Source organism: Pelecanus crispus, chromosome 8 (genome assembly GCF_030463565.1).
Source record: "Pelecanus crispus isolate bPelCri1 chromosome 8, bPelCri1.pri, whole genome shotgun sequence".
Lineage (NCBI taxonomy): Eukaryota > Metazoa > Chordata > Aves > Pelecaniformes > Pelecanidae > Pelecanus > Pelecanus crispus.
In genome coordinates, this window is record NC_134650.1 from 43,026,325 (window position 1) to 43,053,023 (window position 26,699).

Below are 26,699 nucleotides of genomic sequence, written 5' to 3' on the forward strand. Positions count from 1 at the left end.
GTAAAGCAGTCTGTAGACAGGTGTGGGTAATTATATAGTTGTATGCAATGATCCAGTGTAGCACGGGGGAAAACCGTTCTCTTTGTGCATATGACTGAACACATGGGTACAGATTTAAGACAATAAGTAGTGAACTTTTTGCATAGCAGGAATAAAACTAGGGCACACAACTGAACACTGCACATCTTCCCTACATTTAATTTTTCCTTTTCCTGTAGTCTAAATTGTGCCTTCTTTAAGAGGTGCATTATTTTTCTGAACAATAAAACAAAGAAAATAAGTGACTTATATTGATCTGGTGAATGCAGTTGTTATAGACCTGCACTTCATAAAAATGTTCTCTCCCCAAATTATATGAAGTAACGTGAATTTGAACTGTAAACACAAGTGATAAAGCCTAACACTTAAGATGAAATTTTAGAATACGGCTTCTGAAGCAGCTACAAAATTTTAGATAGAGCCATCACATTAGCACCCAAATTTTACAAAACTTAAAGAAATATGGAGACCATCTGTTCAGTTAGCTACAAACCACTTTGCAGGATTTCAGGTTTGGAAAATGAAATTAGCTAACAGCGATACAAAAGGTGCCAGTGGCTGGAAGTTTACCCTTCATAAATTAGAAATGAGATGCCCTTTTTAACATTAAGGTTATAGTATTTTATTTATAGCACTTAGAAAGATTCACTAACAGCAATGGTGTGCTTTCTGTGAATCACTTCAAATTAAGATGCAATGATTTTCCAATAGATGCTGTTTAACTAAATCAGAATTTGGGACCTGGTGCGGAACTGCTGAATGAAGAACATTCCTGTGTAACCCAAGTCAGGCTGGATGGATATAATTGTCCCTTCTGGCCTCCAAATCTGTGAATCTGTGAGCCTGTAAGTAATGTCATGACAGACAAATAGTCAGGTCTGGGCCATCATACTGAAAAGGAATACAGGTTCCTCTTAAATGGAAGTGGCTTTGGTACTTTTTCAGTGCCATGGTATATAAAACTTACTCTAGATCTGTATTCTAGTTTTATTCTAGGTTTTTTTTTCAAAGTGTTATCAAGACATGACATCCCCCGAAGTTCTATAGCCACAGACTATAATCATTTGTCAAAAAAAGAAACCTTTGGTGACATTGCAAAAAATTTTGTGGTATCATATGTCATTCACTCCAGAAGGTCACTATTATTTTAATGGGTTTGTATTTTTCATTTTTAGCCTGTACTACACAATAAACACCTAAAATGCTAGAAAACTCAAGCTCAAACATGCAGTCACTTTTGCCATTATTATTAGAACATCTGATGAACAGGATATTATTAGCTTTTTATTTTGAACAGTGGTTAAAAATCTACAGTTTTAAGAAAGGCACGGTGACCAACTGTTTGAGAATGAGTTCTAGTGTGTGAATAAAGTGCATATCACTCTCACGTAGCAGAAATTTTCAGTACTTTGTACTGCTACAAATAACAAACTCCTTCAGACTCTAATTTTTTAGAATGATATATGTTCTCAAGGTACATGCAGCATATTTAGATTATCACAGGATGCCATTCAGTGAACGATGCCCACAATTACTTCCATGATTTTTCATACTGATTTCATATTGTCCTGTAACTAGGCAGACATCAGACAGGGGAAAGAACCTACATCCTAAAATACGAACTCCGGGGTAGAAGAGAGCCTGAAAAATCTCTTTGCTCTCTAAATATCTTCCATTAAAAAAACTGAAGCCAAATAGATTTTTATGTTGAAGAAAAAATGCAATTATGTTCCTTACACAAAACTGAAGTGGCTTATTGATTAACTTGGACAGGGCCCTCCATTGTTAATACATATAGTATTATGAAGGGTTTAAAAAAATAAGAAAGTACATCACCAAACAGTTGAAAGTGGAAAGATTTCAGACATTTTGATTATCTTGAATAAAAATGGTTTCGTATTATATGGCTATCAGAGGAAGTTACTAAACACCGCAGAGTGCTCATCTGAGTAAGAAAAATTTCCAGCAAAATGTAGGAGATGTACAGGTGATTCATACACTTTGTTCTCCCTTACTGTCACCTTCAGAAGACTCTTTCTAGCCATTTAGAGAAACTGAAGAATGTTCCCCATTCATTTTCCCCCAGTGGCTGTCATCTAACTAGCATATATCCTTACACGTGTTGTAAGATATCTCAGATTCCCTTTACAAGTAATTCACAGGTGGAAACTTGCCTTTTAAAGTCTGCACTGTTTGTAATTGTGTGCATTAACGGAATCAACAAGGCAGAAATTGTAAAGATAGTGCAGCATACGGTACTGCATGTGTTGTGTTTGCCCGGTACTGCACAGTGCCTATTCTGAATACCGCATGCGACATTCAACAGCCAAGGGCAAGGTCTTTTCCAGAATAATACCGAATTTTTATACTGCAAAACTAACATCTTTGTCGTTGGGGCACATTAAGCAATTGTTAGCACTGATCTGGCAGACACCCTATACTAGATTTTGTGATTAACATATTCTGATCATTTAATTTTAAGAACAAGTAAACCATTATGGCACACTGCATATTAAAGGAAAGTGCTCACTGGTCCGAGCTCCACCTGTTCTGCTGTTGAATAATAGTAATGATCATTAGTATGCACTTAGTAGAATAGATTTGCATGGTGCTTTGTAACTATGAAAATAACATTTCAGAATAGTAACTGGGGAAATACGTACTCTCGAGGGAAATTCTCTGATTATTTAAAGGCAAACCGTCAGTTTGTTTAAATCCTTCTTCCATGACCACCTGAAGTTTCTTGTTTCCTTGGAATTAAACTAAAAACTTGAACCATGAGCGTATCATCTTGAAATCTTCAAAACATCAAAATGTAAAATACTTTCTTCTTCTTATCTAGAAAGCAAGTTTAGTTGCGTTCTAGGTACCTTATCAAGTTTAGTTAATACCCCCAGAAATATTCCAAAAGGATGAGGTTTATGTTCCTTCATTAGGCTACAGCTGGCAAGCATAATACAAGCAATACTTTCCCCAATATTTATCAGTATTTCTGTTGAAGCAGTAAGAATACAACACTCCTCCATCATGTATGTTACTGTTTATTTCTACGTTATTTTTTCTAGGTATGCCTTTGTACACAACTACTCTTTGCAGAAAAAGAAAGATTGACGTGTGATCAGAAATTCCTTATGTAATTCCAGAGCCATCTAATCCAGGTGTATTCTTTTTCCCAGCAAAAGGGAATGTGTATTCATCTTATGAGTCTCTTACCCCTCCCGAGCATGCTAGGAACCTCTTGGTCTTGTCAGGACATTATACTGCATAATCTACTACAAAACTGCTAAATACAAGCAGCAGCTAGCACAAGTACTAAATGCAGATATTCAGCACAAGTTCATCTTGGGGTTTTTTCCTATTTTTATGTTGCTCACTAGGCTTCGAAATAGATTTGCTTCATCAAAATTTTCATTCTGTAGACTGCTGTACATAAAAATTATTTCAATGCACCTTTCCCATTTTCAACACCAGGTCTGAAATGACTTTACAGAGAGGGTGTTCTTTTCAGATAAGGCACAGAAAAATGAAGAGAACAGCTGAGGTGGTGAGGAGGACTAGAAACAGAAACTCAGACTGTCAAGCCCCATCTAAGCATCCTGTTCTGCAGAGTATTCTGTTACTATCTCTGCACAGACCTCCAGCATAGGTACAAGAACTACAAGTGTGTTTTTATTAGCATGTTTCCTCTTATCTTTGTGGTAAATGTATGGTAACTTATCCCTCTTATCCCTGTCTTTAATTCCTTCATATTGGGTGATGAGCAAATAGATAGCAGCTATCATGGAGCATGTTGTATGTTCATACCCCAGCTTAGCGAATTCCTTTTTCTGCTTATACCATAACTACTGAGTGTTCATACAAACGCTGAAAATACACTGAATAATTACTTCACAATGTATCTCAGTATTAAAAAAATGTGCATTTAATGACTAAGAGACTCATTTTAACTTTGTGATCAGCTGACCTTGGCTCTCCAACCCGTGTCTCCCTTGTACATCTCAGAGAGTAGATTGCTCTTGCCGTATGACCTGAAAGTCAACAAACCCTGATGGTATCAGGTCAAGGAAAGAAGGAAGTTCAGAGCTGCTTGTGAGGAACTCCCTTCCAGCTGCCTGGTAAATCTAAACTCAGCTTAACTGAGTCAGTTCGTACACCCACTTCCACAGATTGCACAGAACTCAGTTTTCCAAATGGAGCTGCTTTTCCAAGTGGGAAAGAATTAATGAAGAATTAGTAAATTATTAGTAAATATTTTAGACAAAATTTATGTATCGTAGAATCATAGAATAATTTGGGTTGGAAGGGGCTTTTGGAGATCATCTGATCCAACCCCTTGCTTAAAGCAGCACCAACTTAATTAGGTTACTCAGGGTCTTGTTCAGTCAAGTTCTGAGTATCTCCAAGGATGGATATTCCACAACCTCTCTGAACATCTGTTCCAGCATTTGACTACATGTGTAGTCTGTGCTAGGGATGACAGCGAGGACATCAGATTATCATGGACTCATTAGAATTAGAAGACTAATTAGGTGTGAGATTCATAAGGGTCTCTAACAACTTATTAGCCATTTGTTAAAATTCCTTTTTGTAATTTTGTAAACTACATGCAAGTGGGATCTTAGTATTAAATGTGACCCAGAGGTTTCTTACACTAAAGTGTGGATTTAAGCTTTCATTCCTAAAGTATCTGGAAACCAGTACGGGTGTTGGAGCACCAGTGTGTGTTGGTCTCTGCACTAACCCTCAATTAATAACAAGCAGACAGCTGCAGCCTTCCACAGCTTCAGTTTGTGACTGGCATAGTGCCACGGAGAGAACATACACCAGCCTAATCCCAGTGAGACAAATGTAGGGAATAAATCTCAGAAACTCTACATTTATAAAAATATAGTGCCCCATTCTACAGAGGCACATGGAACAAAGCCCTTTGCCACATCATTGCTGTAAATGCATCCAGGAGCAGCTGAGGTATTAACACAGTCGCCAAGTTAGGAATCTGACTAACAAGTACATGGAAAATTTCCTCAGTAATATATTCACTACTTACATATTCAATACTGCTTCGAGCACAGACATTTCTAAATGGTTCCTCAGCTTCATCAGAGTTCCAGTCTCGCCCTGATGCTTGATACGTCTGCATGATCTGTCACCAGGAGGAGAAAATAGCCATCAGCATGGAGATGTGGCACATGCCTCCACAGTAACCCCTGGAGTGAGCCAGCAGGCATTTGGAGCAGGGTGGCAAGACGTGTATCCCTCCACCAGAGAAACCCCGATGGTGTTCCTTGGGACCTCCCTGAGAGGATTAATGGATTCCAGTCTGTAGCAACCCCTACGGCTGGAAGTACTGCCAACACTTGGCTGAAACCCTATCATCAGGAATAATGACGGTCTTAAAGAACTCGGGGCTCATCAATTAACACTTCCTTCGTTTGTGTGAATTACCAGGGCTGAAGCGGGACTCACTGAGGTCAAGGAATGGTGACCATCTGTTGCCAAAGTCAGCTTTCAAGAGGATCTAGGGCCTGCGGACAGCAGCAGGGTAACCTGTGATCGTCTCCTCCGCAGCACGCCACTCTGGTAGCAGCTCCCGGGGGACTCTACCATTGCCGGAGGAGTTTCACGGTAGCGTGCGGCCAGAGCCGGCCACGCAGTGTGGCGTAGTCGGTCTGACTCATTGCAGACATTTGTACAAGCACAGATGTGTTAGTGCCTTTCATCCACACTGTAAGCAAATGTCCTCCTCACACAGAGTCCACCTAATTCCTCCCAAACACACTCCTATGTTAAATATCAATGAATATGCTTTTATGCCTTTGCATCTCCACGTTTAGAGTGCTGTCCCCGCTTCTTAAATGCAGATTTCTAACTAGCTGCACTCTCAGACGATTTAAAATGCATCCGTCTGATGAACAGTGACAGCTTTCATAACTACCTTTACTGCTGTACGTAAGATAGCTTGTTCCTTCCAGGCACCAGTATACTACTGGTTGGTTTTACACTGGACGGAATTCAGATCTCGAACACAAATTAAATCTGCAGTGAAAACCCATGCAATAATTGAGGCCAGAACTTGGCCTACTGACCCTGCTCATCTGAATGCTATTTCTGAGGGGATAATCATGTATTATTCTTCCTTTTTGACAATTACTCTTTCACAGATAATTTTTGAAATTTTATGTGCCATTTTTCTGTGATGGTGCAGTGGTATCCTGGATACTTACTTGTAAAATTCTGTGCTCCTATCATGCCATTATAGTTGCCTAAAGCATGTTTCTTTATTCCTTTTTTCTGCTCTACCTTTCTTTTCGGCTCATTTCTGTATTCTGCCATTACATTAGCTTCATTTGTGTAACCAAGAAAATGAAGAATTCTACTGAATTCTGAAAGAAACCTTTGTGTTTCATGACTTTTCTTCTCTTATTATCCCACTACTTTACAAACTGCTACTTCAGCTTTTCACTCAAAGGATCGCCCCTGAACCATCTGTATTGTATAAAGTTATCTATTTTTAGCCCTTTCCTTCGAAAACCTATCCCTGCATGGTATTATTCACAAAGTTGACTGTTACTACCTTTGCTATATGGATGCTCCGAACCAGTTGCCTCCTATTCTAGTCTGGATAGAAAGCATGAAGTGGATATATGATTTATCTTTCTGACATCTCCTTATCCCTGTCCAGCCATTAATATAACACGGACAGAGTTCTTCATTTTCTTCTCCCTCGTGCTTCAGTGATGGAGGAGAGATTACCATCCTCCTTCACATTCAGGCCTGTGAGCTGGGAATTCTTTTTGACTTGCTGCTCTGTCAAATATGTATTGATCATTTCAAAAATACTTGTGTCTCCCGGTGTACAGTAGCTAGAAAACATATACTGTTCCCGGAGATTCTCTACACACCATACCCAAAAATTGCTATTCCACATCCCGCATCTTGGAGTAACTACCTAATACATGCTCTAATTGTCCATCTGTTCTGTTTGCCAACACAGAGCCTTAATTTTTACCAAGCAATCATTTCAATATGGGGCATGTTCCTTGAAAACACCTGCAAAGCTACTACATTGTCCTCTTTCAAAGATTATCACTGTAAAATTCACTTCAAAAACTTTGGTGAGGAGAGCGTGTTGTACAGTGGCCACTTCTACTGACAGTGTCACCTTGGACCCCTCCCCTCAGATGTGCTGTACCCTCCTGTTGTCTCTCGTCTTTTCCCTGGCACATAGCTTTGGAAAGCCAGCAAGCTGCCCTCAGACAATTCTCCTCAGTTGTCACATGAAGTTGGTAAAGCCTCTCTGAAGAGCTGAAGCTCATGCTCACTTTGAAATCCTAAGTCCTCAGCACCTATGGAAACCAAGTGACAAACAGCTCCCCAAAACGCAGGCTTTCACTTCTTTGCACTCAAGTTTACCACTTTGCTCTAAGAGGGCCAGGAAACTATTTTTCTACCTACCACACAAGAACACGTCGTTTATTTTGTGACAGTCGTACCAGTAGCATTTGTAAAGCAGTGAGTCACTGAGTGGTAGTACAGCAGAGTAGTTCAAATATTTATTTATACTGTATTATAGCTGAACCTTTGTATTTTTTTAATGTGGAATCTTCACTTCTGGCTAAGCGTTGGGATGGATGTAAAAGTGTTGAACTGAAGTCCTGGCCTTGTGTTGAATCTGAATGAAGCCCATATGGTGGAGAAAAAGACTGAGCGAGCTGTACAACAGAACGCTAAATTAAGCTAGAAGTGAACAAGGTAAAGGAGAACAAACTGCAAATGAACATAAAAGAAAACTGCATTAATTTTTTTCTAATGATTTCAGGTGCAGCTTTTATGTAAATTAGTAATTGCTTCCCGCATTTCTGGACTTGCCTTAATGTTGGTGAAAAGCACCTTTAGTGATAGTCATATTTTTATTTTTTAACTGCTGCTTACACATTTCCACATCTGTTTGGAAACCTGAGTATTTTTAACAAATTCCAGGCAGTTTTACTGAAAGAACTGTGATATGTTCACATAAACACTGGTTTGCTTAGAAGTCTCTTCAAGTGCTGCTCCTGTTCCTATAAACTGCTTTCAAAGTAAGAGTAAAAAACCTCGTGGTTTAAATCCCAGGGACTCCTACTTTGGTTTTACTTGCATCTAAGTAAATTGGGAATAACTGTGCTGACTTGTAGTACTGTAAAGGAAGCATAGGCAGAATCAGGTCCTTACTAGGCTGTGCTGAACTCTTCTGACAAACACACACATTTCCCATACACGTGCTCTCAGATGCTGTAAAACTGGAGAATCCCATTGAATTCGGCAGAGGAACATTTGAGGAAGTAGTTCACAGTATTAAAAAGCTGAGCATCATACAGGTGTCCAAACCAGCCAGCTCTTTGTAGAGCTTGGCAAAATATTTTATGTCCTTGAATTTAGATTTCTCATTCCTGTTTTAGTCATCTGTGCTTGTCACAGAAATAGACTGTACAAGAACAGTTCTGCTTAAAGCAAACTTCATCCCTGTCTCAATTCTCTTAGATTAGCAGCGTACACTAAGTGTGTTTTTAAATCTCAGTTATGATAGTAAATAGGAACAGCATTTATTTTTTCCTTTGCAGATCTACAAACCAGGAAGATGTCTGTTGTTTCTAAATTTAAAGTGTGCACTACAATGTACAAAACAAATTTAGCGGTACAGTAAAAAATTACCAGCTGTACTTTACTATTGAAATAAAAGTAAGCATTTATCATCAAATTCAAATGTTCTAGATAGAATTCTAACAGATTCATTCTGAAATAAATTGTGCTAGCAAGTTTGTAGAGGGTGTGTTCAGAACTGACTTCACTTTTTAACATAAAGGACATCAAGAATTTGGTATGCCCTGCTTCTTGCTTTCCTTAAGAAATACGAACACTGAAATCCAATAATGAACTGATGTATTGTACAAAAGAAAAACAGGGATTTGATAAATGAAATGCATTGTTAATGCTTTAAAATAAATAGAAACCCCCATGTTCTTTGGATTTCCACATATGTTGTATGTGTTGATTAATGTTTGTAAGTGAAAGGGATTTAAACCTTATACGGAGGAACAGACCTAAAGAGGTCTCCCCGACGCCACGTAGCAGCATTTTCGATGACACGGGTGCACACTTGGGCTGCAAAGGAAAAAATCCTACTCTTCCTCTATATAAAGAACATTGTCAAGATTACTTTAACCTACTGCTAAAGAATATCTTTATTTTTTAGTGCAGTTTTCTTGCACCTTTGAAAACTATCTTGCATTCCAAATGAAAACCTAAAATATTTTTTAGAAAACTATTACATTGAAGAATGACCAGCTGTTTGCTGTGCAACCTATCAACAATAAGCCCACACAGAAATACGTTCCGTATCACAAACACACCCAATACAGAAGGGTTTGTATGATGTAATTGCCTACAATGACAGGGACTACACATGTTGACCAAGAAGTCCTGTCCTGGTCCCTGTGTCATCTGTCAATTTGCCTTTTCCAGTCCTTTCCCAAGGGATAGTATCAGTCTATATAAAATGCCCTTCTTCCAGTGCAAGATTCTTGTGTATATTATTATTCCTGTTTGCTCCAAAAACCACAATGATTGTGGCACTTCCACCATAGGTACTGTTTACATACATACACTTAAATATCCTACTAAAAGAAAGTGATTTAGATTACATCCTTAAATTTATAGTGGGAGAGGGAAACGGCTTTAACAGACTGGGAGATTTGAGCACTCTAAGTTCTGAGCAGGAGAAAGCTGCAGTAAACAGAAGGAGAGGAGGCAAGGGCATGAAAATGGGTTCTGTCAGTAGAGTTGGCCACGGGGACAGATGGCATCGAGGGGGGAGACGCAGCCCTTGTGTGGAACTGGAGATATGGCACCGGGGCAGTTTTCAAAAGAGCCAGAAATGAACAACTGAGAGACCAGACCAGAATTTCAGTTTCAGTGAGACTTTATTTCAGAGAAAGTTGGGACTTCCAAGAAAAATGGCGTAAGGTCACTAGAGATACAAGTCTACATGGAAGCTGTGGTTGGCTGTTTTTCTGCAGGCTATCAGCCAGGGCTTCATTTGATCTAAACTGGTGATAAAGGCAAGCTCCTTCTGCCAGAAGACCCCTTACACGAAGAGGAAATCACATTGCTTGCATAAGCCTGGAGCGAGGCTTATCTTTCAGTTTCTTTAAAATACCTGGATGCCAGGGAAGGTAACTAACAGTATACTTATGCAGGCAAAATGCTGGGTCGAGAAGGTCTTAGGAATGTGAAAACACCACTCTTAAGCAGTAATTTCTAATTGCCGCATCACTACCGTAAAATACAACTAACTTGCAGTGCGCTTCTGGTTTTCTATGTAAACCTGGACCATTGAATCCCATAGCAGGAAGCCTCTACGGTGTTACTGTCAGGAGAGGAAGATCAAAGTTGCAGGCTTACGTACAGGGAGCAGCAGGAGTTTTTACAGCATTTATTTGGTCTGTTGTAAGTCTTCATGCATATGTTTTGGACGACATGTATACCTAACGCAGGGGTTTGCAACCATGTGTAATATGAGGCTGATAGGCTTTTTCCAGTGAAAATGCAGAATTTTCGGGATTTCCCTAGCAAGTTTACACCTCTTCTGATTCTGAGAAGATTGTAGAAAACTAGAAATCCATATGCTTGAAAAGAGAAAAAGGGAAGAAAATGAAAAGCAGTGTCTTCCTGACATTAACAGGGTGTTCACTGAACTTCCTGGGAAGATGTCATTTGATGTTTTTGCCTGTGAATAATTCCAATGAGGAATGTCTTCCCTTTCATTTTTATGACTATCTAGCCCTTTTGCTTTCATCTTGACCTTCCAGGTATTTACTACTGGGGGAGTTTCATAGCTGGCACATTGGATCTGCTCTGGTCTTAAACTGTGGGTCAGATTCTGAAGAGAGACACAGCATCCATTCCACTGTTATTTTTCTAACATGAATGCTGACTGCTTCGGAAGATACGGTGCTGTATTTTTTGTACATCTGGAACAAATGCTCAATTACCAGATTTTGAGAAATTAAATAGAAATACAAGAGAAACACAAATAAGTTACAAATGCAAGCAAGCAAGAGATTTACAACTAATGAGATACATTATTTCTTAAAGCGAAGGTAACAAAAAGGAGGAAGTTAGGGCAATAATGAATTTTTAAAAGACAAACATGTTGAATCAGACGGCCTTTATCTCTCTCAGAAATCTTACTGCCTTTCTTTTCTTGGCACTTTCTTCAAATACCCTTCCAACACCCTGAGGCACAACATGGGACAAAGACGTCCAATGCAAAAACCACATAAACCAGTACAAGTCCTGTAACACAAGTTTTTCTAGCATATGTCATGAAATCGGTCTGCTGCTCTGTAGAGAGCAGTAACAGAGACCATCTGAGCATCACAGATTACAGTTCAAATTGGTCACGTAGATCTGCGTGGCAGGAAGAAGAGATGACCTGTACTCGTTTTGAAATCCCTAAGTAGATACGCAATCTTCCAAACCTTTCTGGAAGTTTACTGATCTCCTGGAAGGTGTTCTCTGGGAACATGAGGATTTTTATTTATGCTCTGTAGAGCTCCTGTGAACTGTGAGATGTGTATACTGTGCTCCAGCTTTACAGTTATATGTGGAAATAATTCAACAGGAATTACCCTTTTTTAACTTAGCCTTTTGATACGTGGACAATAACACTGCGCTGTTAAATGAGTGATTTTGACCCTGAATCTTCTGTGAAGGAGGATGTGTGTGTGGTACTCTGCATATATAAGCACTTGATCGCCAGATCACAACACAAAGTTTATGAAGCACTACATATTTGTACTGTAGTTGATTAGTATTTTTTATTTCACATTAAGTTTAGAATACAGTTTTTTTTAAAAGGCTTTTATTTATGATTTTCATCCTAGTTTGTGCAGCTGTGTATAGAGCTAGGTTTAAGGCTAGTTGGAAGCTAAAAAGTGTGTTGTAAATGCGTTTGCACGAATGCCATGGTCTCATTCTATTTGTTCTCTTTAAACATATTTATATGGTAACATATCAGCACCTCAGTTCATCCAGAATTAGCCAGGAGGGGCAGGGAGAGAGAGAATCCAGGCAAGCAGTGGTATATGTCAATTCTAGCACTCTCTTAACTGTGATACCCCTGCAAACTTTGTTTGCAGTCATTTCACTTTTATTACATTTAACGACTTAGTTTTCCAAACCAAATACAGTGAATTCAAGGTTTTGGCAAACTGTAACTACCAAGGTCACTTTTGGGAAGATGTTACTCAGTTCTCATTAAAGACAGAACTGAGGGGGGAAATGGAAAATCAGGCATTAAAGCCCTAGATATTTTCTGCATATTCTCAGAATTGTATATTGCTGATTCTAGGGAAGGAATGAAAGTATTATTTCTATTAATCACTAGCTGTCACAGAATTATTTCTCATTAAGAAAACTCATATGAATTTGTGTAACCTGAAGTAAATGCAGAGAGATTATTACTTTATATACTACCTGTTAAAATAAATATACATAATTAAAAAACCAAAATAATGATGTTTGTTATTACTGTGGACTGTGAATAGAAGGAAGATGGGACAGGCAGTATCAGGTGTGGGTAAAAACCTGATATTTATGCCTCCACTGAAGCGCTTCACTGTATGGAGTGAAGGAACACGGTGGCACTCTGAAGGGGATAAATAGCAATGAAGAACTTCAAGCCCCAAGAAAGAAAAGGGACCATGTTGAGAGGTCAAGTATGGTCGATGCTACCCTCAAACGCATTCAGTAATGAACAATGAGGCAGTAATGAGGACAAGGCAAGTATCTGCTCAGCCTTTTTATGCATCATTAGCCCAGCCAGTGGGTATGATGGCTGAACCAAAAAACTCAAGGAAAACAACTAATTTTGGATCAACCCACATTTTTGTCATTTTCTCCCCAGCAAAGCAATAAACTGAGAAGGGGGTTGACCAGAAAGAAAATGTTTTGTCTTCAGTTTATTTAGTCCCACTTTATTTTAGTTTTGTTAGTTAATTTGGAAGTGAAACGTTGATCGTTGTGTTCTGAAAATGCTGTAATGAAATGCTTAGTCTTTCCCAAATATATTTGCTTTCTGCACGTTTTTTCTGAAACCATTTATTAAATTTGACCCAATTTCATAAATACTTTTATTCTTCCTTCATGATGTGTTGAACTGGTTAATCACATTCTCCATTGGCAGTATTTTGTTTACCAGGAACAAAGACCACTCATGTTTTCTCCTTTTATCCTCTTAATTGAAATGCATAATGCCTCATCACCAAAATACTTGAGTGTTTTCCGTATTAGAAATTGCTCTCCACGAAACCTCTTCCCTTCACTTTTCCTCCTTGTAGTAGAGCAGCAATGTGAAAATGAGAAATCGATATAGTTAAATTTAAAGGTACGTGCATGAGTGAAAAAGGTGAGGTTGAAGAGAAGTTTTTGTATGCGATTCTGAAAATGGCAAGGCATTTGTCTGTCCTTCCTGAGGTTCTTCCTTCAGTGAGCAAGGGGGGGAATGCAACTGGTGTAATCCCTCGAAAGAAAGAAGTTACTCCAAGGTAGCATCAACTTGACACGGAGTTTGCATTCCAAACTCCTGAATTATAAAGGGAGGGGAATGCGTGCGTTGGTTAGCTAGTACAGACAGAATAGCTCTAAACCAAATTCTCTGCAGTAATGATAGCTGTGGTCTACTGAGTTTAGCAGCAATTCAATTTTTTCCACAGGACATATATATAGAGATATATATATATGTATGTACATTTTGCTCCTTGGTATAGTGAGCTGCAGTAATTAAAGTAACAAATCCGCAGACAACCACAGGCCACTACCGAGTTCCATGGTTCGCTGTATGGTCTTTCTGGCTAGTCCCAGATAGGAGGATGAGAAGTATTTTAAATCCAGGGATAATTTGGACAGCTGCTCTCTATAAAGTCAACAAGATCATAATAAGTCTATTACTTTGACAATTGAAAGCCGCACATCCCAAATGAGGACAAAAGAAATGCCAGTTCATTTTTTGTGTGAAGATTTTTCCTCTTTTCCGACAAATGATCTCAAACTTGCCTAGCCTGAGCTTCAGTTAATTGTTTTGCCACACTGAGCAATCCTGAAGGGGACTGTGCTAAATTCAGAGCAAAGAGGATGCCTTGCTTTGTTTCTGCGGTGGTTCTGTGCAGATATTTGATAAGACAGAGCGCTGGAACGAGCTGTTGGGGATGCTGCAGTTGAGTGCCCTGGAGATGGAGGAAAGCTGTCCACTACCACTCAGACACAGATATCTTAGCACAGTTCCCATGTAAATGAATTGAGATAGAAGTATAATGTTTAGTTGCTAATTACATTCAGACTCCTTTGGGGAACCCACCAAGATTTTTATGAATGTACAGTTCCAGCCAGTGAACAGACAGAATTAATCCATTGGTTTGCTCTAACAGGGGACCTAAAAAGAACAATTACTTACACTGCTGTGATTGCCCTTCTTCAAGGTTAAATTCTCCATACAGATTCCACAGTTGTTCTTCACATGAGATGATTTTTTCTGAAGAGCAATGAAAACTATTACATTAGCTAGCCACTTATTTATTTTTCTGAACTAACAACAGTGCTTTTCGTTAATGATAATGATTTTTTTTTTTTTTTCATTAGTGGCATCTTTATCCCTCATAAGCCACATTTAAAAAAAAAAAAATCAGAAAATATAACTCGGTAGAGACTTCAAAAGGTTTTCTCATAGCTTGATTTTCCAGCAGTGACTTTTCATGGCAGATGTTTGTCTAACAAAAAGTGTTTGTTCTAAAACCCCTCCATACCTTCCCAATGTTACCTATTCTAATGCTTCATTCTTACTACCATTACATTTCTCCTAATGACTTGATCTAAATTTCACTTCATGCAGTTTAAACCCACGACGTGCTGTCCACTGATTGTGCTTGGGTTTTCATATGCACTCTCCCTCTAGTTGAGATCTTGCCAGTGCTGAGATAGCACAAAGATTTCTTCAGTTGTACAGCCCATTTTCCACAACAGCATGCTACTGTTAATTCGCATTCAGCTTGCAGTCCCAACATAGTCCCTTATCCCTTGGTGCAGAAATGTTTCTTAAACTGACATTCTCTAGCATAGGTTCATGAAATTCATTACTTCGATGTAAGAATCCTGCCTTTATGCCTTTCATTTGCTTTTTTTTTCCTAATTGGTGCATTCACAAATTTTGTGTATTTACTCAAATACTGCATTCATAAAAAATACAAATGGATGTACACTACTGCAAATATATCTTCAGTGTAAAACAGTGTAATTTGTTATAGTCAGTTCTCTGTTCAAGATAGTTTCGGGACATGAAGTATGGGGATGTTTGTAGGGACATAATGCATGTGTGGATTCAGGAGAATGATCAGTAACTGACCATACAGCAAAATATACTTTATTTAGCTCTTTCAAGCAAGAGGTAGCTGAGGAACAACAGTCTCATTTTACATCCAGATTTTCAAAGAAAACACACTTTCATTAATGATATTCAGGCTCTGTCTTGTTTCTTCACATTGTGGCTATCGCAGGTTCCCCGATCAGGTTTGATCAGGTGTTTATGTCTCAATGTTTTCAGAAGGGGAAATGGCCTTGCTGTCAAAATACCATTGGGGCTACTGCATTCCTCTCCTGTATTGCCAGGGCTGTTGTTGGAATTCTTTGTTGAACAGAAACATGTAACACTGATTCCTAACCATTATGTCAAGCGGTTTATACACACGCCGAGCAGCTTCTCGTCAGCAGTCAGCATGGTCTCTGTAGGATCCAATGGGAATACAGTGTTGGACTGTATCCTATGAAAATGAGGTAAACTTAAATCTGGAAAACAGGTTGCTACATTTTGGCTAGCCTGGGTGGCTTTCCGTGTCAGTCGGTTCATGTTTTAGGCATTACATTTTAGGCAAACCTCATGAATACTAAAGTGCCTTTACAATGTCAGGGAGGCCTTCCTAGCTGTAAATGAAGACAGTTGTCTTCATGAGCAAAGTGGTTTTCTTTCTAATATGATACTTTTTTGATTTTTCTTTTAGGTGGAGAGGATTGTAGACAAAAGGAAGAACAAGAAGGGCAAATGGGAATATCTCATCAGGTGGAAAGGCTACGGAAGCAATGAAGACACCTGGGAACCTGAACATCATCTACTACATTGTGAGGAATTTATTGATGAGTTCAATGGACTACATGTTACTAGAGAAAAGCGATCGAGACATGGGAAACAGGCCAGTGCTCCAAAATTTTTACGGGAAAGCCGAGGGTCATCTGTGGAGAAAATATCACATAGACCTTCTGAATCTGGGAAGTCTAAAGGGTCAGCACACAAAAGGAAGAGAATTAATTCATCTCTTCAAAAACAGAAAAGAGGATATGCAGCAAAGCCAGCATCTGCTAATGACAGGGCTGCTAAAACTGTGACTTACCGAACTACTCCCAGCGGTTTACAGATCATGCCACTGAAAAAGCCGCATAATGGTCTGCAGAATGGAGATGGCAGTCATGAAAAGGATTCTAGACATTTTGGGAATGGCTCACAACAGCAAAATACGGATTTAAATGATCACGAAGGAGAACAAAATTTGCCCAGCGTGTTGGAAGTTAGTAATGATTCACCTGTTGTGAATGGAATTGGTATGTGATTTAAACTATAGTCTTTTGAGGCGGGGGGGCGGTAATTGCAGCAACTGCAAACAGAGAGTCCACTCATGGAAAAATCGTTGTCATGCTACACTAGTGATACGGTGAGAAGCACATAAATATGTTTCACGCTCTTTCCCCATATATTATACCATTTTTTAATCAGTTGGCTTCTCTCCTTCCGTTTCCCACGGAGTGACATGAGGCAATGTGGGCTTTGTTACCTGCCTGTGCAGTGTAAAGTTCTTGTGGGGTAGTGATGACAAGGCACGCAGTAGGAATGACAACAGAGGTACGTACAATACTGCAACTTTGGGTTTGTGTATCACCAAGTAACAAAGCATTTCTCAGTTACGTGTGCACAGACCCAATGGTCTGGAAAGATCAGGATTATTTTAGAAACATAATTGATACCACTCTTGCTAAAGTATCCTGGTAAGTATGGCTGAGTAACATTCAAGTTCCTTGGTATTAATGCTCATCATATTCAGGAGTACTCAGAACTGCCATGTCCTTATCTCTGACAGTGACCAGATATATCAGAAGTCGAAAGACGTACCTTACGGGAAGGTACAAACAGCCTTGAAGTGAACGAGAAGAAACAGGAGAGAAATTTCTTTCTAATCCTTATAGTTACTGACTGGCTTAGTTCTCAAAGAATAAAGGTTTATGTTCTCTATAAATACTATGCAGCATAATGCAACTAAGTAGCTTCTCATTATCTATATGTGCCCAATTTTTTTTTTTTTTTTAAATCCTACCAAATTTAAAGCCTCAGTGGTGCTTTGTGGTGGTAATTTCCAGGAGCTAACAATGAGATGCACATTTTATTTGATCAGTTTTTTGGGTTTGGGGTTTTGTTTGGGTTTTTTTGACCTTTGCTTTCATTGAATAAGCTCTTGTCCTTATGTGAAAGGATAAAGAGGAAGACGTCCTGTCAATCTGTAGGCAGTCCCAGCCTTTTTAGCCTTCCTACCATGTGGAAGACTTTCCAGATTCCTGGTAGTTTTCGGTATCCTCTTGTGCCTTTGGTGTGTGTGGGTTTTTTTAATACCTTTTAAAAACAGCAGGAGCTGTTCCAAATGATTTCCTACTGCTTACTGATAGAGTGGCGATACAACCTTTTGAGGATTATTTTTTGTGCTGTTACACACTGCATAAAGGTTTTCATTGAGTGATACACAGTTGCTCTTAGGTTTTTTTTCTTTGCTGGTTACAGTTAATTTAGAACACAGCTATAAGTATGATTCTTTTCATTATGCATTTAATCTGCTTTACTGTTGCCAGTTCACCCTTTTCTTATGACTCAGTGAAGCTCTTCAAATTCTTTCCTAGTTTTTACTCTACTTATTTTGTATTCCCTTGAAATTTTCCTCTCATACTTCTCTTCCCAGTTCATTAATACATACATTAAATAAACTAATCCTTCTGCAGGTCCTTGGGGCAGCCAACTACTAATCATTTGACATGATGAAAAGTAACCATTTGTTCCAATTATTTATTTTTATTAGCCACTTTCTGTAGCCCATGATAGCATTCATTTCCTTAACAGCTTCTTGTGAATTGCCCTGCCAAAAACTTTTCAAAAGTCAACATAAATGATATCACCCCACTTTTCATTTTCCACCCTACTGGCAACCTAGCAAATGCTACTTGATTTGGGAAGCAGAACTGTCCGTGCCCAGTCTTACTGGTTGCATCCTGTAACTGCTGGGATCTTTCAGTCCAGGCATCAAATGTCTTGTTAAAGACTCCCAAACCAGCAAAATGTGTGGTCAGCTTTAAATGCAGAAGTACCCCAAAGGGTGTCAATGACAGTTAAAATTGGGAGTGCAGGCTTTTGTATTTTCATGAGTTTGAGCTCATATAAGACTGTTTAAAAAGTTACTTGCTTCTTTAAAAAGACTTGCATATCTAATTACAGATGCATATAAAGTTATTTTTCTTTGCTTTCTTACTGTTTCTAATGAAGTTTTTTTTAATCATTTGTTTTATGTTATTCATTGGGGAAGTTCTGATACAAAATGCATCTTTAAAATGCATTTATTCCCATATTTTAGAGTCTTTTTTTTTCATGAAGAACTAAAGGGCCACAAAGAACTGTACGGTCAAATGAGCCTTTCATTTGTCCCCACAAGAGCTAATGAAAGGCACCCACCAGCCCCTGTTTGAATAATCTCTGTAAGAGAGCTCTGTTTCAGTAGAAAGCTGCTTTGCCTAAGCAGCCAGGTGCTCTGCCATGAAGAGGGCTCCTGGCCTAACATATGCAGCTCCTATAAAACATTTCTTTATGACGGTTTTTGCATTCTCCAAATCCATCACTTCTGCTCTGTAATTTGCTCTCCTTTCTCCCTTGCATTCTGACCTCCCTGTAGGCAAAAGCAAGAGATCTTTAAAGCTCTCCCTGGTTCTTGTCTGAAAAACCCATACTCGGCAGCACTCCAGAAATCCCTCCAGTCTTGCTTTGTGATACCCAGCACATGCATAGTAGAGAAAACTACAAAGAGGAGAGATGAGACTACCAAAGTAAGGGCAGGCAGAAACCGGTGAAGAAGGGCCAAAATAAAAGCACTAGCTTTTTTCCTAATATTGCCCTACAAGCTTCAGAGAAGTCACATTTCCTGATACAGGATATTGCATCATTTGAAATGTCAAATTGAAGAAACTTGCACTACTCTTCAGCAACTCCAACAATTTACTGAACTCCCTCAGTATTCACACTCGCAGGGAAGTAGTGCAGAAGATGCCAGTGTGATTCTGCCGTGTGTTCTGTTAGCATCACAAACTCATGTTAAACGGGATAGACGTCCACTAAAACTGATCTGAAATTTTACAAATTTACAAATGAAGAAAGTTTCAGAGGAAAATGCCAATTTGTTGAATAACCGAAGTTTTGTTCCAAACATCTTGGGTTTCAAAACTTTCTCCAAATCTGAGCCAAGGTCCCAAGGCTTTGTCCCGTGAGACTGGGAGCAATGTGGCAGTCTGCTTGGCCGGACTCCCACGTTTAGCTTTGAGGCAGCCAGCTATGCCAGAGGTTTCAGGCAGTCTGCCACAGAGTCTGGGAGTCGAAAGCCCGGCATGCCCCATCAACGCTCGCAGGGCTCCCAGGCACTATGTGTAGAACAAAGAGGGAGCCTGGAGGACCTGGGTTTGGCTCCCAGAAGCTGTGGTTCCCGGGCAGCCCCGTGCAGAATCCCAGGAAGCAGACATTTGTGTCAGTTTTGAGATTGCCCATATGAAGTCCAAATCAATGTCAGACTCATTTCACAGCTAAGTCTAAGAGTGCACAGAAAATGTATATAGAAATTTTAAGTTGGTCTTGAGAGGAAGCCTAGATTCGGAAAACTCAAAAATTCTCCACAATTTGAAAACCCAGCTGTAGCCCAGCTCTGCTACCAGTGTTGGCCTATGGTTGAAGGCCTCCAAAACCATCGGCTTGAACCAGTATTCTTTCATATTATAATAATGTTTAACTACCAGCATATTGAGCCAAGCAATATAATCAGTAATTTATAGGCAATAACTAATCAAAAAATACCTATTTTGTTTCTCTGTGGTATGCCAGTTCTGTTGCAAGAAATAACAGCTATTTGAAAACTAGTTTTTGATGACTCCTTGAATGGACTTCCACCAGTCTGTGTTTGGTTTTGTGTATACATCCACCTGGGTACAAGTCTTTCTTGCTCAACCTACAGATAAAACTCTCACCAGTAAGCTGTTTGCCCCAGAAAGATGACTATATACCTACAGATGTATGCACAAAATCATATATGCACCCTAGCATATATATGGAACCTTGCTGAAGCTGGGACAAACCTTTCGTACCAAAACCTCTCTTCTACCTTCTACACATCCTGTCATAAGAAGAGTAGAGTCATCTTTACTGACAGTTATTTAAGGGTCCGTAAACTGGAAAATATTGAAAAACTCCACAGGAGAACAACCACTGATGCTCCCAGGAGCTAATACCATTCTTTTGATGATACTTGTTGTCTTCTGTTATCACATTTCTGTTTCTCTCCAGATAGTGTAATTGAGAGTGATTGTTTTGTCAAGTTTCTTGACAGCATCAAAAACCATCCCCTTTTAATTTTCTCTTTCCCTTTTCTACATCATTCTATTTCTGTACCATCTGCTGAAGAATTTTTGCTTGTCATGTATCACTAACCACTGTTTTTCTCCATTACGAAAATCTTTGTAGTCTCATGGTGCTCTTAATTTAAATACTCTCTATGAACTTAGTCACTGCTTCCTCTTGTTTTTTTAGCTTGTTCTGTTTTATTTATTCTGGAGCAATACTGGCAGTAAAAGACAACCAAATATGCTTGCTTTCTCAATTTGGATAAAAACTCATTGCTTTTAGATATCTTACAGATGCTCCCTTAGCTGGAGAAGTCTGAAATTATTAGTAAATTATCAACAGAACACTGCTTTTAAGTATGTACAGTATTAACCATTACCCACAAGAAAGACAGAAAGGAGACAGAGAAAGGCTATTGGGAAGACTGAGGAATGCCAAGCTGGTTTACTAGGGAGAGTAAGGGAGCATGGTTTATTTCACCTAGAAAAATTAAAGCCCCAGCTCCATGATCCTTTTCATTCAGCACAAATGCATGCTGCTAACAAAAGGAACAGTCCAGCCCTCCATCCCATGATCATTATTCCCATCCCTTTCCCTGCACTAGTTCTAGTACTCTTGAGGCTACAAGGTGAGCCCGATCTGTTTGAAAACGAACCACAGTTTTGCAGGGTGAGTTTCCAGCCAGAACAGTTCGTCAGGTCAGTTCAGAGTATGGCTACCCACCTGCATGCTGGTACCAACACAAGGACCACTACATCGGGTGGTGGCACAGAGACTGCTCCATTAAACTGACTGTGCTGAAACACTAAGAAAAGATACATCTGAAAATCGCGGTAGCTTGAGGTGACCTCTTCTAGTGCGTAGAAGCAGTGGAAGGAGATGGGGGGATCCGAGTCCTCTGAAGCACTGAGTGATCTGAGGCTCATTGCGATCTTCTCTCTCTTCCCTCTCCTACTCTTTGTCTGCCTCATTTTTTAGACTCTAAATTTCTAATGTGTTTTCTGCAGTGCCTAGTGTAATGGAGCCCCGGTCTCAGGCTCAGTCTGGAGTCTGTAAGCGCTTTCTAGTACCAACAGCAGCAGCAGTAACCCTTTGACAGTAGTGGCGTGGTAGAGAAGATACAGGGACAGGCAACTAAAATGAAGAGGATTACAGGAACAAAAGAGGCTTCAGTTAGGAGAGGGGGAGGCTGAGGGTGAATATGATCAAAGTTTACAAAATCATCAGGGCCTCAGATAAAGTAAATGCAGAACTGTTGTTCACTAAATCCCTCAACAGCAGAACTAGGGACCACTCACTGAAACTGGTAGAACATCAGATAAAAGCACAGATGAAAGAAAATTCTTCTCTGTGTAGTGGCTACACAACTTCTCAAACTCTAACCACAGGAGGCTGTGGAGACAGACAGCATCAGCAGGCTCAAAAGCAGGTTAGAGAAATGTATGCAAAGGTCCATGAGCAAATACTGAAGTAAACAGGAAGGATGAATCCTCTCATGTTGCTGTACAACACTTAGGGGTGATAGGAGGGGAGGGAACTGCAGAAAGTGGCCAAGCTTGCATTTTCTCCTTACATAGCATCCTTTACTGCCATTCTCGGAGAAGGATTACTAGATGCACCAGTGGTCTGGGAAACATCTGAAGTTCCCTTAAAAAATAGTGAAACTTCTTCTAAACACCAGTGTGTTTTTAGGTATTCCACATGTTCTACTGCTGACTAAAAACAAGGTAATAATTAGATTAAACTCCCCCTAAAGGAAGGAATGTTTTCTCCCGTTGTTTTCTTTTTGTACTTAGACTTAGCATCAAATACTCATTACTACGCCAGTAAGCCACATTTAGAGGTACCTAAAGCTTCCTTAGTTAATTTGTGACATCCTTAATTTGTTTCACATGCAGTATAGACTGCTTTGAGAATGCCTCTTTTTTCCCATGTCACAGTCATTTTGCATCGTGACATATTAAGGTAGTGTCACCCTCATGTGCATTAAGCAGGTGCTGTTAACCCTCATGCAGAGACAGCCTGGATGCTCTGGTGCTCCAGACCAAACCTGCAGTAGCTCCATCACATCCAGGCAACAGACATCCTAAATTGGCCTGGTTTCCCTTGAGTGTTGCCATTGGATTTTGCTGATCATTTTCTCCAGTTTATCAGGTTAAGCAAGATTACGGGGATGCACAGTATACACTGAAACAACAATTTGCTCAGTAGATGCTGTTCTGTTAATCATCCGTTCCTGGAAACGACACTTTTCCATTTATGTTTCTCTCATATTTAATTTAGGTCTTTCTTTCCTCTGGTTAAATTTCTGTCAGCTGGCGTGCAGACAGTTAAAATATTTTTATAAGATCTATAGTTTCTTACATCATATATTTAATTTACAAACTGAATACATTACTCAAGACTACAACAAAAAATTAAAATTATTACTATGAGGCTTTTTGTTGAGCTGGATTATCTATGTAAATTAATCTTCTACCATTCTCTTAACATCTGTATTTAAAATCAATGTGGCGTAATCTTCAACACTAGGTGGATAATCAGCACAGTTAGTCTGACACATCTTCCATTCAATGTTCATTTGTGCCTCTGATTTTATAAGTTCTTTACACTTTTTGGGGAGATTTAACTCTTCACATCTTAGTAGCTTATTGCTGGGTTAAGCAACATAGTAAGGATTGAATAGATAAAAATGCAATATTTAAAAGTCTGCCTCAGTCAAATAATTAATTTGTTTCAGTATATTATTCCCAATGCTATTAGTTTTCCATTAGTAACTTCACAAGCTGATTTTTGTTTTTAAGAATACATGTCAAAATATATGCAGTAGCAAAACCGTATGAAAAAGAAGAAACATGCCATCAGAAATAATTCGTAATTTTAAAAATTCAAGCACATGGTGATTTCTACACTTGTATATAATTCTTGTCAAGAAAACAAATTTCCAATTCTGCTGGCTTCAAATGCTTTTTCTTCAAATTGATGATCTAATGTAATTTGTCAATGTTTGCTTTGCACCAGTTAAATCTTCTCTTCAGTGTAATATAGGCAATATTTTAGATGGTATCTCTTAACAATTAAAAACAATTTTATGATTGTCTGAAATAGCAGACTTTTTAACAAACTTGCATTTCTGTGTGTAGATATATGTGTACACACATGCACACGTTACACAATGAAGCCAAATGAGGTACCAGTTAAATACTATTAAGCACTCTATATATTTTAACCTCACATATCGTAACTGCAGCGTATATACAGGCATTCCACACACTGCGAACAATTCCACAGGCCTTTGCCAGCTGAGGGGTATCAGCCAGTTAACTTACCTACACAAAATCAAGTTGAAACATAGCTAATCCAAAATGAGGGTAAGTGATTTTGGTTTAGAGAGTAAGCTGTTATGAATTCACTGTTCAATTCTATTCCATCAGAGCATTTTTAATTGGATGGTGGTCATTTAAACTACAAAATTAAAATCTATGTTGTAATATCCATGTCATCTGCCCTTTAAAAATTCCTGGCTATTTGATACCAGAAGCTGGAACGGGTCAGCTTTGGCAGGGTAAAGAACGGAACAAACAAAGGTGTTTTCATTCAGCTCTTTCTTGGCCTTTCTTAAATGTGGCGTGTTGTGGGCTCATGTCTATTTAAACAAAAAACAGATTTGGAAACTATTTCAGTGAATGGAGTGACTTTAATCTCTGTTCCTCAACAACCTGTCTCTGCTTTACTTCTAACGGCAATAGTGTGAAACATCTGTAATTAGGAAAGGAGTATTGCATACAAATCTTGTAACGATATTTTCAACATTCTGGCTCAGCATTGTTACCAATCATAATATATTGCCTATTAAAGAGGAACTGTAAACATAAGCAAAGTAATAGTTTACCGTGCATACACAGTGTAAGTCTGAATAAACTGTCCTTTAAAATTGATGCACTATTACTCTCTTTTATTTTTAAGGAGGAACTGTATCTTTCTTGTCATAGTTCCCTTTTTTTCCTACTGCTGGATACACTCCAAAATGGCATCAGCATTAATATTTCTGTGTACAAAGCCCAAAATTAATATCCCAGCTGTTAGTCAAAAGTCAGTAATTATTGTTACTGTAGAATGTAATGAGCAGAGGCTTGGGATCAGAGCAAAGAGGATGGCCAGCTGCTACTTCTAACGCTAACCACCAGGATACGCAGAAGAGAATGCCGGTTGTGTCAGCTTAGTAAGAACTCCCCCAGCTTTCTGTCATATACAGATGTGCAACAAGTGTCTATTCAGGTTGTCATTTGAAACTGATAATGACTTTCTGGTCACCATAAAAGGAAGAAAATGAAACTTTGAAGGATGGGATTTGGACTAAACCTGTCATGTCAGGTTTTTCCAAAGCTGAATTAGAATTTTCCAATGAATTCAGGGATCCCCCCAAATTCATATGAAAGACTATGATACAGTTGCTTTCATCTTCAAAGCGGAACTGAATCCCATTAAGAGTACCAGTCCTATATGCTACAAGTCACTGGATCTAGAGGTTGTCTGATCAGAGAAGAAAAAGTACTGCATGTTGGAGTATAGAATAATAAAAATGGCTTGAGGCCACATTTGAGTAGCCAAGCTATTTTTGATCTATCAAATTTATCACGTAGAGGCTATTGTAAATACTGAGCTATGGTTAAGCTAATAGAAAGTATCACTCCATTTCTCTGAAGGTATATACATGATTATGCTTTGATTCTTTCCATCTGAAAGGTTCTTCTCTTGCCAATGGAAGCTTGAATCTACACAGCACTGTGAAAAGGAAACTAGATGGGGAGAAAGATTATGTCTTCGATAAGAGACTAAGATACAGCGTGCGTCAAAATGAAAGTAACTGCCGGTTCAGGGACATTGTAGTCCGGAAAGAAGATGGTTTCACACATATTTTGCTGTCGAGTCAGACTTCAGATAACAATGCACTGACCCCAGAGGTAAGCACGTAGCCATAAAAGCCAAAGAAAGCCATCCTAGTGTGTGGGTTATCTTGGAAACACTGCACTTGAACTGGATTTTATGTATTGTTATCTTAATTGATTATCATAAAAAGGAAATAGGGAGTTCGGATATACCTAACTTTTTCATGCTTGGGATTCCTATCAAAAAGAATGCAATAGAAATTAATTTTTAATTCACATGTCTGAAAACAAAAATCAGAAGTAAAGAAAGGAATGGCAGAATTGGTATTTCCAGCATGGAGTTATGTGAAGCAGTCGTTCACATGTTGGACTTACTGATATTTACTGTCCTTAGGAGAATCTGGTCTCTTTAATTTTCCTAATTTAAATAGTGCTCCAGTTGTTGCATACAGAGGAATTTCAGGCTATATCCTGAAACAGTAATTCTAAAAGTGTATCTTGATCCCTAATTGCTTTTTCTCTGGATCACTTTTTATGAGTCCTTATTTATGAAATCTGAACCAATTAGGGGCTCTATTCTCAGCTGAATTGCATAAAGTCATACAACATACAAATAATATTAATGAATTCCCTTGTTCCAAATGTTGTACAACTCCAGTACATATACTGGTCACTGGAAGGGCTGAGCAGCTCCTCCGTTCCCTGTGATCCCAGGACAGTGGGCAGCAATGCTCTGCTCTACCTTTCCCATGTCAGAACAAAAAGGGTGTCAGTAAATGCCTGCGTCCGGATGCGTGTCCTGGAGAGCAGGGAACACGCTCGAGCCCTGCGCCACGTGGGCGGTAACGGCCTGGTGGAAGGGGGTTACCATAGATCGGAGAGGAGACAGCGGGAGCTGCCTCCCCGCGCCAGTTTGGGCTGTGTGAGCATTCCGCAGGCAGAGTTCCTCCCCGAGCTGCCCGCAGCGTGGCACATCTCTACCTTTGCTACCCTCCAGA

General features: G+C 39.2%; 1 protein-coding gene across 1 annotated transcript in view; it reads left to right on the top strand.

Annotated features, from left to right (window-relative positions):
• The window catches only part of CDYL2 (chromodomain Y like 2), a 59,817-nt gene that overhangs the window by 16,801 nt on the left and 16,317 nt on the right, over nt 1–26,699 (top strand). The window contains exons 3-4 of the mRNA XM_075714809.1: nt 16,128–16,722; nt 25,559–25,776. Of these exons, the coding sequence (XP_075570924.1) occupies nt 16,128–16,722; nt 25,559–25,776 (813 nt within the window). The remainder of the gene's footprint in view (nt 1–16,127; nt 16,723–25,558; nt 25,777–26,699) is intronic.